The 13,871-nt window shown below is 52.6% G+C and overlaps 1 protein-coding gene across 1 annotated transcript; it reads right to left on the bottom strand.

The window, feature by feature from the left end:
* Nucleotides 1–3,053: 3,053 nt before the first annotated feature.
* On the bottom strand, nt 3,054–12,467 carry LOC140902843 (interferon-inducible GTPase 5). The gene is made up of 2 exons (XM_073323411.1): nt 12,187–12,467; nt 3,054–8,273 (listed from the first exon to the last, which is right to left on the bottom strand). The coding sequence occupies exon 2, from the start codon at nt 8,183–8,185 to the stop codon at nt 6,902–6,904; it is 1,284 nt and encodes a 427-aa protein (XP_073179512.1). The 5' UTR covers nt 8,186–8,273; nt 12,187–12,467; the 3' UTR covers nt 3,054–6,901.
* Between the last annotated feature and the right edge of the window lie 1,404 nt (nt 12,468–13,871).

Here is a 13,871-nt window from a genome sequence, read left to right as displayed (position 1 = left end):
TACAGTTATTAGCCAGGATGGACAGAGATGGTGTCCCTAGCTTCTGTTTGCCAGCACTGTTTTTTTTATTCCCTCTGGGGCACCTGGCACTGGCCACTGTGGGAAGACAGGATACTGGGCTAGATGGACCTTTGGTCTGACCCAGTCTGGCCGTTCTTATGATATTTCCAGGCTTGGCTAGGAATATCTTGCTGTATTATCTCCGGATTGTTCTAAATGTATATATAAACATAAAATATGGCTTTAATTGGTGTTTGTATTTATATTTTTTTCCTTTCTTTATATAGGAATTAGGTGCAGTGCTCCCGTCAGCTAATTTCTAAGTTGTTATCTCCCAAAAACACTTGAGTTTTCAGGTGCCTGAGTAGCTCCTCGAATCAAAGTTAAAGTTGCCCCCGCCCAATCTAAAATGGCACTGCTGCCAGACACACAGCCAGAGACAGCCGAGATCTGGGCCCAGTCATGTCAGGCACTGCCCAGACACACAGCCAAAGACAGTTCCTTCCCCTAAGAGTTCAGAAACGGACAAAAGGTGGGAGGGGAAATGGAGGCACAGAGCGAGACCCCAAGCAGGCCAGAAACACACCCTGCGTCTCCCCACTCCAAGGCTAGTGGGCTAAAAAAAAACCGCATGCCTCACTTCCTCTCAGTCTTTTAGCTCCGCTTCCTTGTTCACCACTCAGCAGCAGGATCCGTGCCGCCTGGGACGGGGCGTTCCCGGGGGGCTGCCCAGGTCCTGGCATCTCAGCTCAGCGGCAGCGTTACGGGATGAGAAATCTGGACTGGCAGCTGAGCCACCTGTGTGGTCGCTGCGGGAGCTGCTGCTGCTTTCCCCGCAGCCTTAGGGACGCCTTTGCACAGTGGGGGCAGAGCCAGGGGCGTGCAAATTTCTGCACCCTCGTGCTGTTCTCCTCTGTCCCAAGCCTCCTGCCAGACTAGCCTGGGGACCTCAAGAAGACGGTTGCTGATAGAAACACCATGTGTATCGTTATTAATGCTGTAGGTCTCCCGGCTAGGAAATGGGTCTGAGTCCCTCACTCGCTGTTCGGTCTGTGTTACACCTCCCTCTGCACCCTGAGCCAGCCAGTCCCCACCTGGGGCCAGATTGGGGCTGGCGCCTCGTGGAGGGAAAAGGCCTCATTTCCCATTCCCCACTTCCCGAGCCAGTCATTTCAAGCAATAGCATTACAAACCGGGCGAGAGCTGATGGTTTATACCTTTAAAAGGTAATTGCTTAGCCTGCTCACCGTAGGTTAGCAAGACGCGAATACAGTGTGTCTGTTCACTAGCCTGTGTAATCCCCTCGTCAGACTTGCTTTATACTCCACTAAACAGGCATCTTTCGGGACTGAGCGTTTGTGTTTCTGAACCTCGTCACTCACAGAAGACTGCATTAATTCAGGGCTGGTGGACGGGTCAGTGCTGGATCGCATGCACGGAAGTAAGTGTGTGGTGAGCAGAAAATCTTAGGCCTTGTCTACACTACAGACGTTTGCCATGCGCCGTACAGTCTGGTACCTCTCAAAGGCTTGAGATGCAGGTCTAGTCCACCTACAGCATTGTTTGCTAACCATGCTGACTGCTGCCCAGCATCCTCTGTGCTTCATCAGGTGTAACTTAGCCCCCAGCTGATTCTAAGTCAGCACATTTATCCTTAAGGTGAAAGCATGGCAGAGAAAACACATTCAACACAATAAAAGTGCCCGCGCTAATAATCTTCCCAGAGCTCACCCACAATCCCAGCAGGGCCCTGGTAGCTGATCAGTCCTGCAACTCCCCATCGGGGGTTTTCTGTGGTTACAAGTTCATCACAGCTGTTAGCGCAGAACAGGAACCCCCAGGAATAGGCCAAGTCCTCCCAACCCTTCCCAGGAAGGACTGGAGCTCTCGGGAGATTGTGCAACCAGAGCGAATTCACCTAATAATCCTCCACCCCAATGTTCTTAGATCCCAAAGGCACTGTGGTTCCCCTCTTCCATGGAATTACATACAATCCCTGCATGGGCCGGGGGTGGAGCCCCCATTTCAGGGAGACTAGCCCCAGCTCCGCCCCTTCTACCTGCCCCCCCACCCCTCCCACGGCCAAAGACCCGAGACCCCCGTCCCCTCGGATGGAGGAGCCCTGATCCATCTGGGACCCCCTCCCGCCTCCCCACAGCCAGTGTAGTGCGAGAAATTGCTATCTCCAATACAATACACCCACACAGCGTATACAGCCTTTGATTCCCCCCATCCTGGAGTTGGTGTGAATTGGCCAGTTGCCAAGGGCAAGTGAGAATGTCTCATTACAGGGGGAGATTCCCAGCAAGACTTACAAGAACTTTGCTGTGCACAGTCTGGCAAAATACCTTGCTCGCCTCAGCAGGCTCCGTCCTTTTTAGCCTTGGAGGCTCAGGTTTGGGGCAAGGCAAATCCTTATAGGTGGCACAGGGTCCTGCTACTCCTCTCCTCAGTCAGTCCCTTGGGCCTGTTTTCCTTCCCTCCTGGGGAGTGAGTGCAGCCTCCCTACTGGGAAGGTCTGGTGTCTTGCTGCAAACAGCCTACTAGCCCTTCCCGGCTCCCCTCACTCTCCCCCTCCTTCCACCAGGGGAGGGGTTTAAAAGGTCCCAAGCAGTTGGAGTCAGCCGAACCGAATCGCTTCCCTAGCCACCCCTTTCCCAGCTGAACCTTATTGCCCCCTGGTTCTCTCTCCTCAGTGGATAGGGAGGGGCCTTTTAATCCCCTGGGACTAATTACTACCCCCCTTTTGTAGCTGTTTGTCCTGGGTTTACCCCGATAGCAACATTACAGCTTTCAGGTTAGCTTTGAGAGCATCAGGGTAATTCAGGCACCTGGCTTGGCAAGGATGTAAACAATATGGTCCCAATAAGGCAATAAAATCAACAAACTTAAACAGCTTAATGTATACATCTTACACACACCAGCCGAGTCTCTCTCTCACTCACACACACACACTAGTTCTATCCATCGTGCGCTTGGCTGGTGTCGATCTTCAGAATGCGTTCCCTTTTCTCCTTTCTTTCATGGGTTGAGCAGTGAAATAGTTCACAGTGTGGCCATTAAAAGCTTTATTTGCAGTTACACTAAAGCCTCTTGAAAGCCCCTTGACACTGGCAGAGCAACCGAAAGTGGGTGTATATTATAGACACCCCCTCTGAGGCCCTTCAGGATCATCCCAAGTGTTTGAGTTCGCGCCCACGGGAATGAACGGGGCAATTCACACCTCACAGCAAGCGTTTCAGGCTCTCTGCAACCTTAGGCTTGGTCTACACTTACAACTTAGCTATGTACAGCCGCGTCTGCACTACAAAATAAACTCAACCTCGCTTCGGTCGGCAAACAGCCGCTGCAGTAAGTTCATTGCTGGGGCATGTCTCCACTTCGCTCCTTGTGCCGGCTGTGTGCGTCCTTGCTACGGGCGTGTCTGTCGACTGCACTGTCAGAGTGGGTGTAGCGGGGCAGTTACCCTGCTCCGGGGGAAAAAGCTCGGCTGATTGGGGGAAGCAGCCACAGCTGGCCCTGATATAAGGGCTGAGGGAGGAGCTGGGTCAGTCTCCCTCCAGCCTTGGAGGGGGAAGGACCTGGCTGCCTGGGAGACAGGGTACCTTGGGCAGAGCAGGGCTGGGGAAGGGCAGGAGGAGGAGCTGGGGTGCTCCAGCCTGGCAACTCCCCAGGCTGAGGCCTAGTTAAGGTTTCACGCCTGCCGACATAACATCCCTGCCACCCCAACGTAATGACTCCTCCTTTCCCCCAGAGCATCTTGCCTGCTGCTGAACAGCTGACCTGCAGTGGGCGAGCCGGGGGCACCGCGAGGGAGAGGAAGGAGCTGATCGGCAGGGCCCGCCGGTGGGTGCTGGGCCCTGGAGCACCCACGGAGTCGCACCTGTGCTCTGTAGCGAGGTCTCTGTAGTCAGAAGTTACCAGTGCAGCACTCAGCTCGTGTTGGGCGATGGTAACAGTCGGCTGCGTGCGCGTTCCCCCCGTGTGCTGCCCCGGCTCTGCGCAAATCGCTGACACAGCAGACCCCGAATGACCACAGGCTCTAGTAAGGTACGAAGGCACGTCGGCCAGGTTTATTGCTCAAACGAAGTGCAGGGATAGTTCCCCATAGACTCGACAGGGCATACTATGAATTTGTGCTCCCTGGCAATGGACACAGCTCAGTCAGCGGCGGGACTTTCCGCTGCCCCCTAGGCCGGACAGAGACACCCCGCCCCCAGGGATGTATCTTATACACAGGTGCAAACAAGTTACACAACGTTCCTGGCGTATCGAGGTGCAACCCCTTTCCGTAACTATGCACCACCCTTCTACGCAGTGAGGTGCCGCCTCTCACCTTGTCCGTGTTGGTTCGAACAAAACAACTCTCTCCATCATACTAGCCTTTTGCCCCTGTCCTTGTTGTCTATGTGGATGGTATCAGAATGTTCTTGTACCATTTGTAGACCGTCCTGGTATCCAATACACTTTAGATCTATGTTTGTGCAACAGCATATCTTTATGCACCATCAGCCTTTTCCTTGCCAGCTTCTGCGAGCAGGGTCTGCCTCTGGCTCACAGCTTAACTTTGCTTTATGTTAGCAAAGTCTTGACCATTACTTTAGCTCAGGCCTTAGCTCTCATACCTGGCCTCTGATACCAAGGGTTTATGTTTCAGGGCCGCATCTTACTACCGTCTCAATCAGGGATGTGAAAAAGCCACCCCACCCCCCACAGCCAGCATTGCAATGTGTAGATGCAGCTGTGCCAATGGAAGAGCGCTTAGCTAACGTCGTTCGAGGAGGCAGTGTTCCTACAAAAACTCCTGTCAGCATCTACGCCTGGTCTATACTTAAGAGTGAGGTCGACACAGCAACTAGAGACTTAATTTTGTTAAAAAAAAGAGAGAGAGAGACTAAGAGGACAAATGAGAAGTCCTGAGAAAGCCCTGGCTGGGATGATTTAGTTGGGATTGGTCCTGCTTTGAGCAGGGGGTGGGACTAGATGACCTCCTGAGGTCCCTTCCAACCCTGAACTTCTAGGATTCTATGATTCTAAGTCTGCTCAAAAATTTTTATAAAACAATTTCTTTTGTAATATGCAGAATACAGGTTTTATCAGCAAGAGTTTGGAAGGACCTGGATAATTCACACATAGCTTTCCACTCATGCAAAGGAGCAGAGCTGAGACCTCTATGACACATGAATTAAGCTAAATGTAAGGCACCAGTTTAAGGTGTCCTCAGAGGTTTGCTCTAGTCTAACTAAATCAAATTAAAAAAGGGATTTTGGTTAAAGTGGTGCAACTTTTGCCTGTAGACCAGGCCTGAACTTGGTATCATGTTGTCACGCTGCCCGGAGAGACTCAAGGGCATGGGTACCAACCTCAGGGCAAACTGCCAGAAATAGGGCACAAACCCCCAAACTGGGTGTGAGGTCTATGTTTCGATTTCACAAAAACCAAATATCAAGTGTAAACTCCTCAGGCACCATAACAGCCCAATCATGGAGTCACAGACAGTCGCCTGGGGTACCCTGCTCGATTTTGCCACCCAGGCAAGCCTGCCTTTGTGATGGATGGTCACTTACACCAAAAATCACAGCAATATTTAGCATCCGAAGAAGTGGGTATTCACCCATGAAAGCTTATGCTCTAATACGTCTGTTAGTCTATAAGGTGCCACAGGACCCTTTGCCGCTTTCACAGATCCAGACTAACATGGCCACCCCTCGGATACTTAGCAATATTTAGGTTTCTCCCAGTTCCAAAGGACCAGTCACTTATACCATGCCAATTGCACTTTAGATCTCGCACCAAAGATGACGCTTGTGGCCACTCCTATAATAAACTCACTAAGAATTGATTCATTAAGAAAAGGAAAGAAGAATTCCTTATTTACAAGATTAACGCAGGTAAACAGACATGCACACATGGGGTGGGAACCGTGGTAATAGGTCATCTCCATACGCTCCTTAGGGTAACCCAGGCTAACCTGGGATTCTTTTGCCTGTGTTATGTAGCTCTTTTGCACTTTTAGAGTTCAAGCCACATAAAGATGATGATTTTTCTTGTCTGGCAGTTTTAGTCCCTCCCTTCCCCCAGAGTTTAAGCTGACAGGATGAGCGCTTCTGCCCCTCCCCTCTTCATGGGTGTGCAGGGGAACAACCAACAAAGTCTTTGGTTTATGACAGTGGCTCTCAACCTTTCCAGACGACTCTTCCCCTTTCAGGAGTTTGATTTGTCTTGTGTGCCCCCAAGTTTCCCCTCACTTAAAAATGACCTGCTTACAAAATCAGACCAAAAAATACAAAAGTATCACAGTGCTGTCAAAGCGCACTATTACCGAAAAATTGCTGCCTTTCTCATTGTTATCGTACAATTATAAAATAAATCCATTGGGATACAAATATTGCACTTACATTTCAGTGGACAGTCTATAGAGCCGTGTAAACACGTCATGGTCTGTATGAACTTTTAGTTTGCACTGACTTCGCTCGTGCTTTTTATGTGGCCTGTTGTAAAACTAGAAAATGCCTAGATGAGTTGATGGACCCCCTGGAAGACCTCTGCGTATCCCCAGGGGTACATGTACCCCTGGTTGAGAATCACTGGTGTATGATGTCCCACAATGGCCTGTTTGGATCCAATAAGCCTTCCTGATGGGCAGGAGATAACCCTTCCCGGGGCAAACCAGTATTTCACTCTTGATGAGGTTTCTTTCCTGGCTGGGTTTACGGTTTCAGAGCAAACGTTTTACAAAGCCCTCAAGTAGTACCACTAGAGCAGGGGATACAGACATTACAAGTGAAATTAAGGCAGGCAGCAACTCACAAGCATTTCCTAAAGTCTGAACACATTTTTGTAAGCTTAACATCTATATTAACAACCCTCACACACAGACTGGTTTCCAGCTCTGAATTTGTCAGGGCTGAGGCCTAGAGTCTTGGCATGAGCTGGCACCTGGTCGGCCAGCGTCACACCTGCCTCCAGCTGAGATTGGATTGGTTGGGGTTTTTTCATGCATTACAGGCAAATTGATTTCTTGGTGATGTTGTTTTGACTTTTTCTCTTCTCCCTCCAAAGCCTTTGCCAGGACTCTTTGGGTATCTTCAGCAAGGTCGCTTATAAAGTTATCCAGCATAAACTTTGTTGTGCCAAAAGAAACCTGTGCAGAAAACAGTGACCCGACCACTGGCATACTCCAGGCAAAGTAAGTCAGATACATCACTCCCTCACCTGCAGACTTTTCCAGCAGCTTCAGTACAAGGTCAGTTGTTATTTCGGTAACCAGTGGAGAACTTATCACGGCCTTCAGATCTTCCTCCCGCTTCCCAACCTGTTCAGCGAGTGCAGTGAGGGAGTCAGAATTCAGGCCAAAATTCTTGCAGTAATCTCTCATGCAACCCACCAAGATAGACATGTCAGCAACAAGAGAGAGACCTGGAAGAGGAATAGCACCAGGACCGCCCGACAAGGTAGCTGGATTACATGTGGTCTTCTGCATAGCTGTTTTCTTCTCCTGCAGGGTCGAGCATGAGGTATCGAGCAGCTTTTGCAACATAGCATGGCAGAGTTCTTTATCCAGAGTTTCCTTCAGGAGGGGAAAATCGTGCTTGTCAGATTCCCAGCTGGAGAGGAGAAAAACCTGAGGGTCATTCACCCCTGCTCTTTGCAGATGGGCTTTGCAGTCCTCTCTGATCTGTCGCAGGGTTCTCACCTCACTATAGTTTATTTTTCTCTTTTCCGCCCCCAAGTCTTGGTCCACTTTGGAGCGCACAAAATAAAACTTCTTCATGTTCTCCTGGATCTTCTCTGCAAGGTTGGCATGAATATCTCTGAAGCGTGTAGCAGTGACAATAAGGAAAAAATCATATCCTGACAAGTATTTATCAGTCATCTTGTGTTCAATTGACTGAAAATTTGGCGTTCCGATTCCTGGAAGGTCCCATAAGAAAACATTAGGGTATTCAGGATGTGAATACATGGTTGACCACACTGTCGTTTCCACCACCCCGACCTCAGCGGCTCCTATATCACCATCAGCTAAGCCCAGGAAGGCATTGACAAACGATGACTTTCCAGAGCCCGACTCCCCGATGACAGCAATTTCGAATAATCTGGGTGACTTGATCATCCGCTGTGCTATCGAAGCTGCTTTTTTAAGGTTTCCTTCTTGGACAGCAGCTTTGAATTCTTCTTCGCTCATAGTGGGAGATTTTTTCCCAACCACTACTGGGTCAATGGACTTTTACTGAGACTTCCTGTGAGCCGCTCAATCGACCTAAGCTGCCTGTCTTTGAAAAAGAGAACAAATATTTCAGTTATTAAAAATAAATGGAATTAATCTCCCCTATGACCCTGCCATTATATCTCCCATAAGTCCTCAAGACCTAGGGCCAGATCCTGGAGCTACGGCTGTTTTATCCCAGCTGGGAATCTGTCCCCAATCACCCCAGGGGAGCTACGGCCCCTTGACCCAAGCTGGCAAGCTGCCCCTTCATTACTGTGTTATTAGTACTCTTCTATTTTGGCCAAGCAAAGTGAGGTCCTACATGCAACTTGATGGCATTTCTCTGTTTGTTTGTCTGTCCGTTGGACAAGCAGAACGGACTGTAGAGCCTGGTGGTGAGAGCACCCACCTGGAAAACACAGTGTGGAGTTCGCCCGCTCACTGACCCTTCAATTATCTATCCACCACGGAACAGCGTCACCAGGAGAGACTCGGGGAGCCGGCGTCAGCCAGTCACCTTATGCCAGGGGCTACCGCAGCTGCCACTGGCTGCCCCATTTGAGCAGTTCCGGGTTCACCACGGCGCTGGGCCCACACTCAGAAGGGGCCCCGGTGTCCGGACTTGCTGCTTCAGCCTCCAGCGACCAGCCCGATTCCCCGGCCGGCTGAGCTGGCCAGGAAAACTGCCCCTGCCGCCAGTGAGTGCCGGGGGCCAGTTCCCCCCTGCCCCCCAAGTCCCAAGGCAGGAGCCAGGGGAGTAGAGTGGAGCAGGCTGGGGCTGGGTCACTCCACTTCCCGTCGCCCCGTGACTGCGGGGTCGGGCCTGCCTGCTCCTGCCCCCCACAGACCTTGGGTACCGTCCCCCCGCCGTGCGGAGGCCTGGGGACACCCCTTCCTTCCGCTGCATAGGGCACCACAATGTCGAGGGATGGCCCTGCTGGTCCTGGCTGGTTGTGCCGCTTCCGGGGGGCACAGGGTCCCTGACTGGCCCCAGCAGTGTTGCTGGTTGAGCTCCCCTTCTGTGTGCTGGGAGCCATCCTGTTTTCCCTACGATGGTGAGTGCCTATGGGGGGGAAGGGCAGGGGCAGGCTGGGGCTAGGGGGAAAGAGGCAGGGGGGAAGGAAGTGGGTGGGGTGGGGAGGAGAAGGGGGCAAAGGAAGCGGGGGCCAGGGAAGCGGGGGCTGGGGGAAAGAGGCAGTGAGGACAAGGGGGGTGGGATGGGAAAGAGATGGGGCAGTGGGGAAGGGGCCTGGGATGGGGAAGGGAAGAAAAGGGGCCAGGGGAAGCAGGGGCTGGGGGAAAGAAGCAGTGAGGACAAGGGGGGTGGGATGGGGAGGAGATGGGGCAGTGGGGAAGGGGCATGAGATGAGGAAGAGAAGGAAGCAGGGGAAGCAGGGAAAGAGGCAGTGGGGAAGGAAGGGGGTGGGGTGGGGAGGAGATGGGGCAGTGGGAAAGGGGCATGGGATGGGGAAGAGAAGGGGAGGGGGAAGTGGGAGCTGGGGCGGGGATGGAGCGGTGGGGAAGGGACATGGGATGGGGAAGAGAAGGGGATGGGGGAAGTGGGGGATGGGGGAAAGAGGCAGTGGGGATGAAGGGGGTGGGGTGGGGAGGAGATGGGGCAGTGGGAAAGGGGCATGGGATGGGGAAGAGAAGGGGAGGGGGAAGTGGGAGCTGGGGCAGGGATGGAGCGGTGGGGAAGAGACATGGGATGGGGAAGAGAAGGGGAGGGGGAAGTGGAGGCAGGGGGAAGAGGCAGTGGGGAACGAAGAGGGTGAGGTGGGGAGGAGATGGGGCAGTGGGGAAGGGGCAGGGGATGGGGAAGAGAAGGGGATGGAGGAAGCTGGAGCCCAGCCTGTGGCATCCCCTTGGCAGAAGCTGGGGCTCCCCTGTTCAGCAGGCCCATCGAACCCTCACCCTGATAAGCCCCACCTCCCCTGCATCTGTACCACCCCGATGAACCCCCCTGACACCCTCCCCACTGAGCCCCAACCACCTGCAACTGGACCCCCACCCAAATGAACCCCACCTCCCCTGCACTAGACCCCCCTGCTGAACCCCAGACACCTTCACCTGGATCCCCTGCAGAGTCCCATTTGCCCCTGCACCTGGAACCCCCCAATGAGCTTCTGTGCATCCAGATCACCCACTGAGCCGCCCGCACCCAGATTGCCCCACAGCGAACTCTCTTACCCCCACCTGGATCCCCCCACACTAAGTCCCTCTGCACTTGGATCCTGCTGCTGGGCTGAGCCTGCTCACCCACACCTTGTGCGCCTGGCACAGGGGGGCAGGGCCCCAGGGTGTTGCTGGGACAGGCCTGGCCCTTGCATTGTGTCAGGGTCGGGTGCAGCCTCACTGCTGAGTCCCTGTCCCGGGGTGGGGTGGGGGGAGGCTGCAGGGATCTCCCACCTCCATGCAACCAGTGGCCTGTGCTCCTCACTGCCATGTTGGAGCCTCCACATTTATTTATTGGACAAATAAAATTTGCAGAATTTTAAACTATTACGCGCAGAATTTTTATTTTTTTTGGTGCAGAATCCCCTCAGGAATATGGGGTGCTGTGCAGCTGTGATGGTGGGCTGTGAGGAAAGTGGGGGGCAGTGGGGAGATCTATGGGCAGGGGGCGCTGGGCATAAGGGTGGGGCACTGGGCAGGGGGGCGGTGTGGTGCGGGCCCACCCTCAAGGGGAAGGGTCATGCTGGCAGCACAGGGCTGGGCAGGCCGGTGTGCGTCTGGCAGCTGCAGATTTGTAAACCGTGCCCTCCTGCTGGGCTGTGTGGACCAGGGCTGCTCCCGCTGCGCTGAGCCTCATTGCCCCCAGCCCGTCCTTCACTCTCGAGACTGACCATCCCGCCCCCCTGCACCTTGCCCCATGGGGGCCCACAAATATGTATGGTGCTGGGCCCACAAAAAGTTAATCCGGCCCTGCATTTGAGTTCTGATAGCAAAGGGAGTGGGCTGAAGACTGTCCACTCTGGAACACACAGGCCCTCCCAGAAAATAGCCCGGGGTTAGTGAGCTGGTTAATTTTATTTCTGATTTTGTAACTTATGGCAGGGGCACGCAGCACCTTGAATAGGCCCCTTTATGCTTTTGCATACAAAGCTACATAAATTAACACAAACAGGTTTTAGTGACAGTCAACACCCCAGCAGAGGGAAGAGGCATTGGTCCACTCCCCACCTGGGCCAGTTGCTGGGGGGACACTTGACCTGCATGACCCCCCCCGACCTGTGGCCTTGGGTGTAAATAATACTTTGTCCTCTCATGAGTGCTAGGAACTGGACTAAAAACCCTCTTGAGCTCGCTTCCAGTCCTATGACTCTGTGAATCTAGAGCTGGGAAAATAATGGATTTCACAGTTTGCTGGCAATTTTGAAAAGTCAGGGGAATAAAAAGCATTTGGGGTTGAGCTGAAAACAGAACTTTTTAAACCTGTCAGCTCATTAACGAGTTAAATTTCTGTTTTGTTTTGGGACAAAGGAAACATTTCATTTCAGTTCTGCCATTTTTTTAGTCATTGTGGAATTAAAGAAATCAGGAAATTGTGACACAAAAAGCCACTCTAAAACTTTTCATTTACAAAATGTCATTAGGAAACATTTCTGTTTTTTCCTGCAATTAGGGTGCCCCTCCCCCCAAACGAATAACTTGGCAAAATCAACTGAAATTCACAAAACATTTCAGTATCACCAAACCTGCATTTTTTGCACCGCCCCCCCGCCCCCCCCACACACAAATGTTTTGGGCAAAACTGTTTTGACGACAAGCCCCTGGAGTTGTCTTTGGCTGGGTGACCAGGGGGGAGCTGAGTGTCGAATGGTAAATACGGAAGTATCTAGAAGCTATTTTCAGCGAGACCTTCATAGCAACCATTTTCAATCACTTGTGCCTTGAATTTACAGACATGAAGAAGCTGCTAAAATGACACCAGGAATCAATTTCACCAACCCACCCTGGAGCAGAAAATCTCTTACCTTCCACCCCTGGGTGCTTCCATTCCTGGGACCTTCTCGGGAAGTTAAAGAAATATGGTAATCCTTTGTGTTTCAGCCATCTCTCTCTCTCTCTCTGTGTCTCTCTCTTCCTGTAAGTCTGTGATGCAGCAATATGGAAACTGAAAGTACCACGCAATCTACTGAAAAAACACGCAGCAGAGCTCAAGTCTAATTTCTGTGAGCTCCACCCAGCACGCAGCCACAGGGCGGCAGGAAGTGGAGTGACCCGGCCCCAGCCTGCTCCACTCTACTCCCCTGGCTCCTGCCTTGGGACTTGGGGGGCAGGGGGGAACTGGCCCCAGCCCGCTCCACTCTACTCCCCTGGCTCCTGCCTTGGGACTTGGGGGGCAGGGGGGAACTGGCCCCCAGCACTCACTGGCGGCAGGGGCAGTTTTCCTGGCCAGCTCAGCCGGCCGGGGGATCGGGCTGGTCGCTGGAGGCTGAAGCAGCAAGTCCGGACACCGGGACCCCTTCTGAGTGTGGGTCCAGCGCCGTGGTGAACCCGGAACTGCTCAAATGGGGCAGCCAGTGGCAGCTGCGGTAGCCCCTGGCATAAGGTGACTGGCTGACGCCGGCTCCCTGAGTCTCTCCTGGTGACGCTGTTCCGTGGTGGATAGATAATTGAAGGGTCAGTGAGCGGGCGAACTCCACACTGTGTTTTCCAGGTGGGTGCTCTCACCACCAGGCTCTACAGTCATTCTCACGTGCCCTCTGTCTGGCCCAGTCTCTCTTTAACTATTGATCCAAAGCTTCAACAGGAGAGCCTGAGGCCTGGTCTGTGCTACAGAATTTGGTTGACATAAGTCACTTTGCGTCCACCTCTCTGTGCACGTGTCTACACGCTAATTTGTCTCCGGACAACGTAAGCGCCCCGTTACGCCGATGCAATAAAGCCACCCATGCCAGAATGTCAGTCTGTACAACCATGAGGTTTAGGTTGGACATCAGGAAAATCTTCCTAACTGTCAAGAACAAATTGCCTAGGGAGGTTGTGGAATCTCCGTCATTAGAGGTTTTTAAGAGCAGGTTAGACAAACATCTGTCAGGGATGGTCTAGTTATTACGTAACCCTGCCTTGAGTGCCTAGGACTGGACTAGACGACCTCTCGAGGTCCCTTCCCGTCCTGCAATTCCATGATTCTATGAATGGAAGGAGAGAGTGAAGAAGGAAGTGTTATTTACCCCTTCACATAACACAACCAGCAGGGGTCACCCAGTCAAATTAACAGGCAGTGGGTTTAAAACAAACACAAGGCAGTGCTTCTTCACCTAACACACAGGCACCCTGTGGAACTTGTTTGCCCGGGGATGTTGTGAAGGCCAAAAATATAATTAGGCTAAAAACAGAATTAGATACGTTCATGGAGGGTAGATTCATCAATGTCTATGAGCCAGGACGGGCAGGGATGGTGTCCCTAAGCTTTGACTGCCATGAGCTGGACAGAGCAAGAGGGGATGGGTCACTTGATGCTTCCCTGATTATTCTGTTCATTCTCTCTGGGGCACCTGGCATTGGCCAATCTTGGAAGACAGGATACTGGGCTAGATGAACCATTGCTCTGACCCAGTCAGGGCTGGATAAACTTTTTGTGGGCCCCGATGGGAGCAATGGAACATGGCGCAGGGAGGTCGGTCCTTGGAGCGAGGGGCTGGCCAGGGGCAAG

Source organism: Lepidochelys kempii, chromosome 24 (genome assembly GCF_965140285.1).
Source record: "Lepidochelys kempii isolate rLepKem1 chromosome 24, rLepKem1.hap1, whole genome shotgun sequence".
In the NCBI taxonomy this organism is placed as follows: domain Eukaryota; kingdom Metazoa; phylum Chordata; order Testudines; family Cheloniidae; genus Lepidochelys; species Lepidochelys kempii.
Note: the sequence above shows the minus strand (reverse complement) of the source record. Positions and strands in the feature narration are given on the sequence as shown.

Excerpts from the sequence above, each read along its gene's own strand:
- LOC140902843 (XM_073323411.1), bottom strand. The coding sequence starts at position 8,185 with ATGAGCGAAGAAGAATTCAAAGCTGCTGTCCAAGAAGGAAACCTTAAA.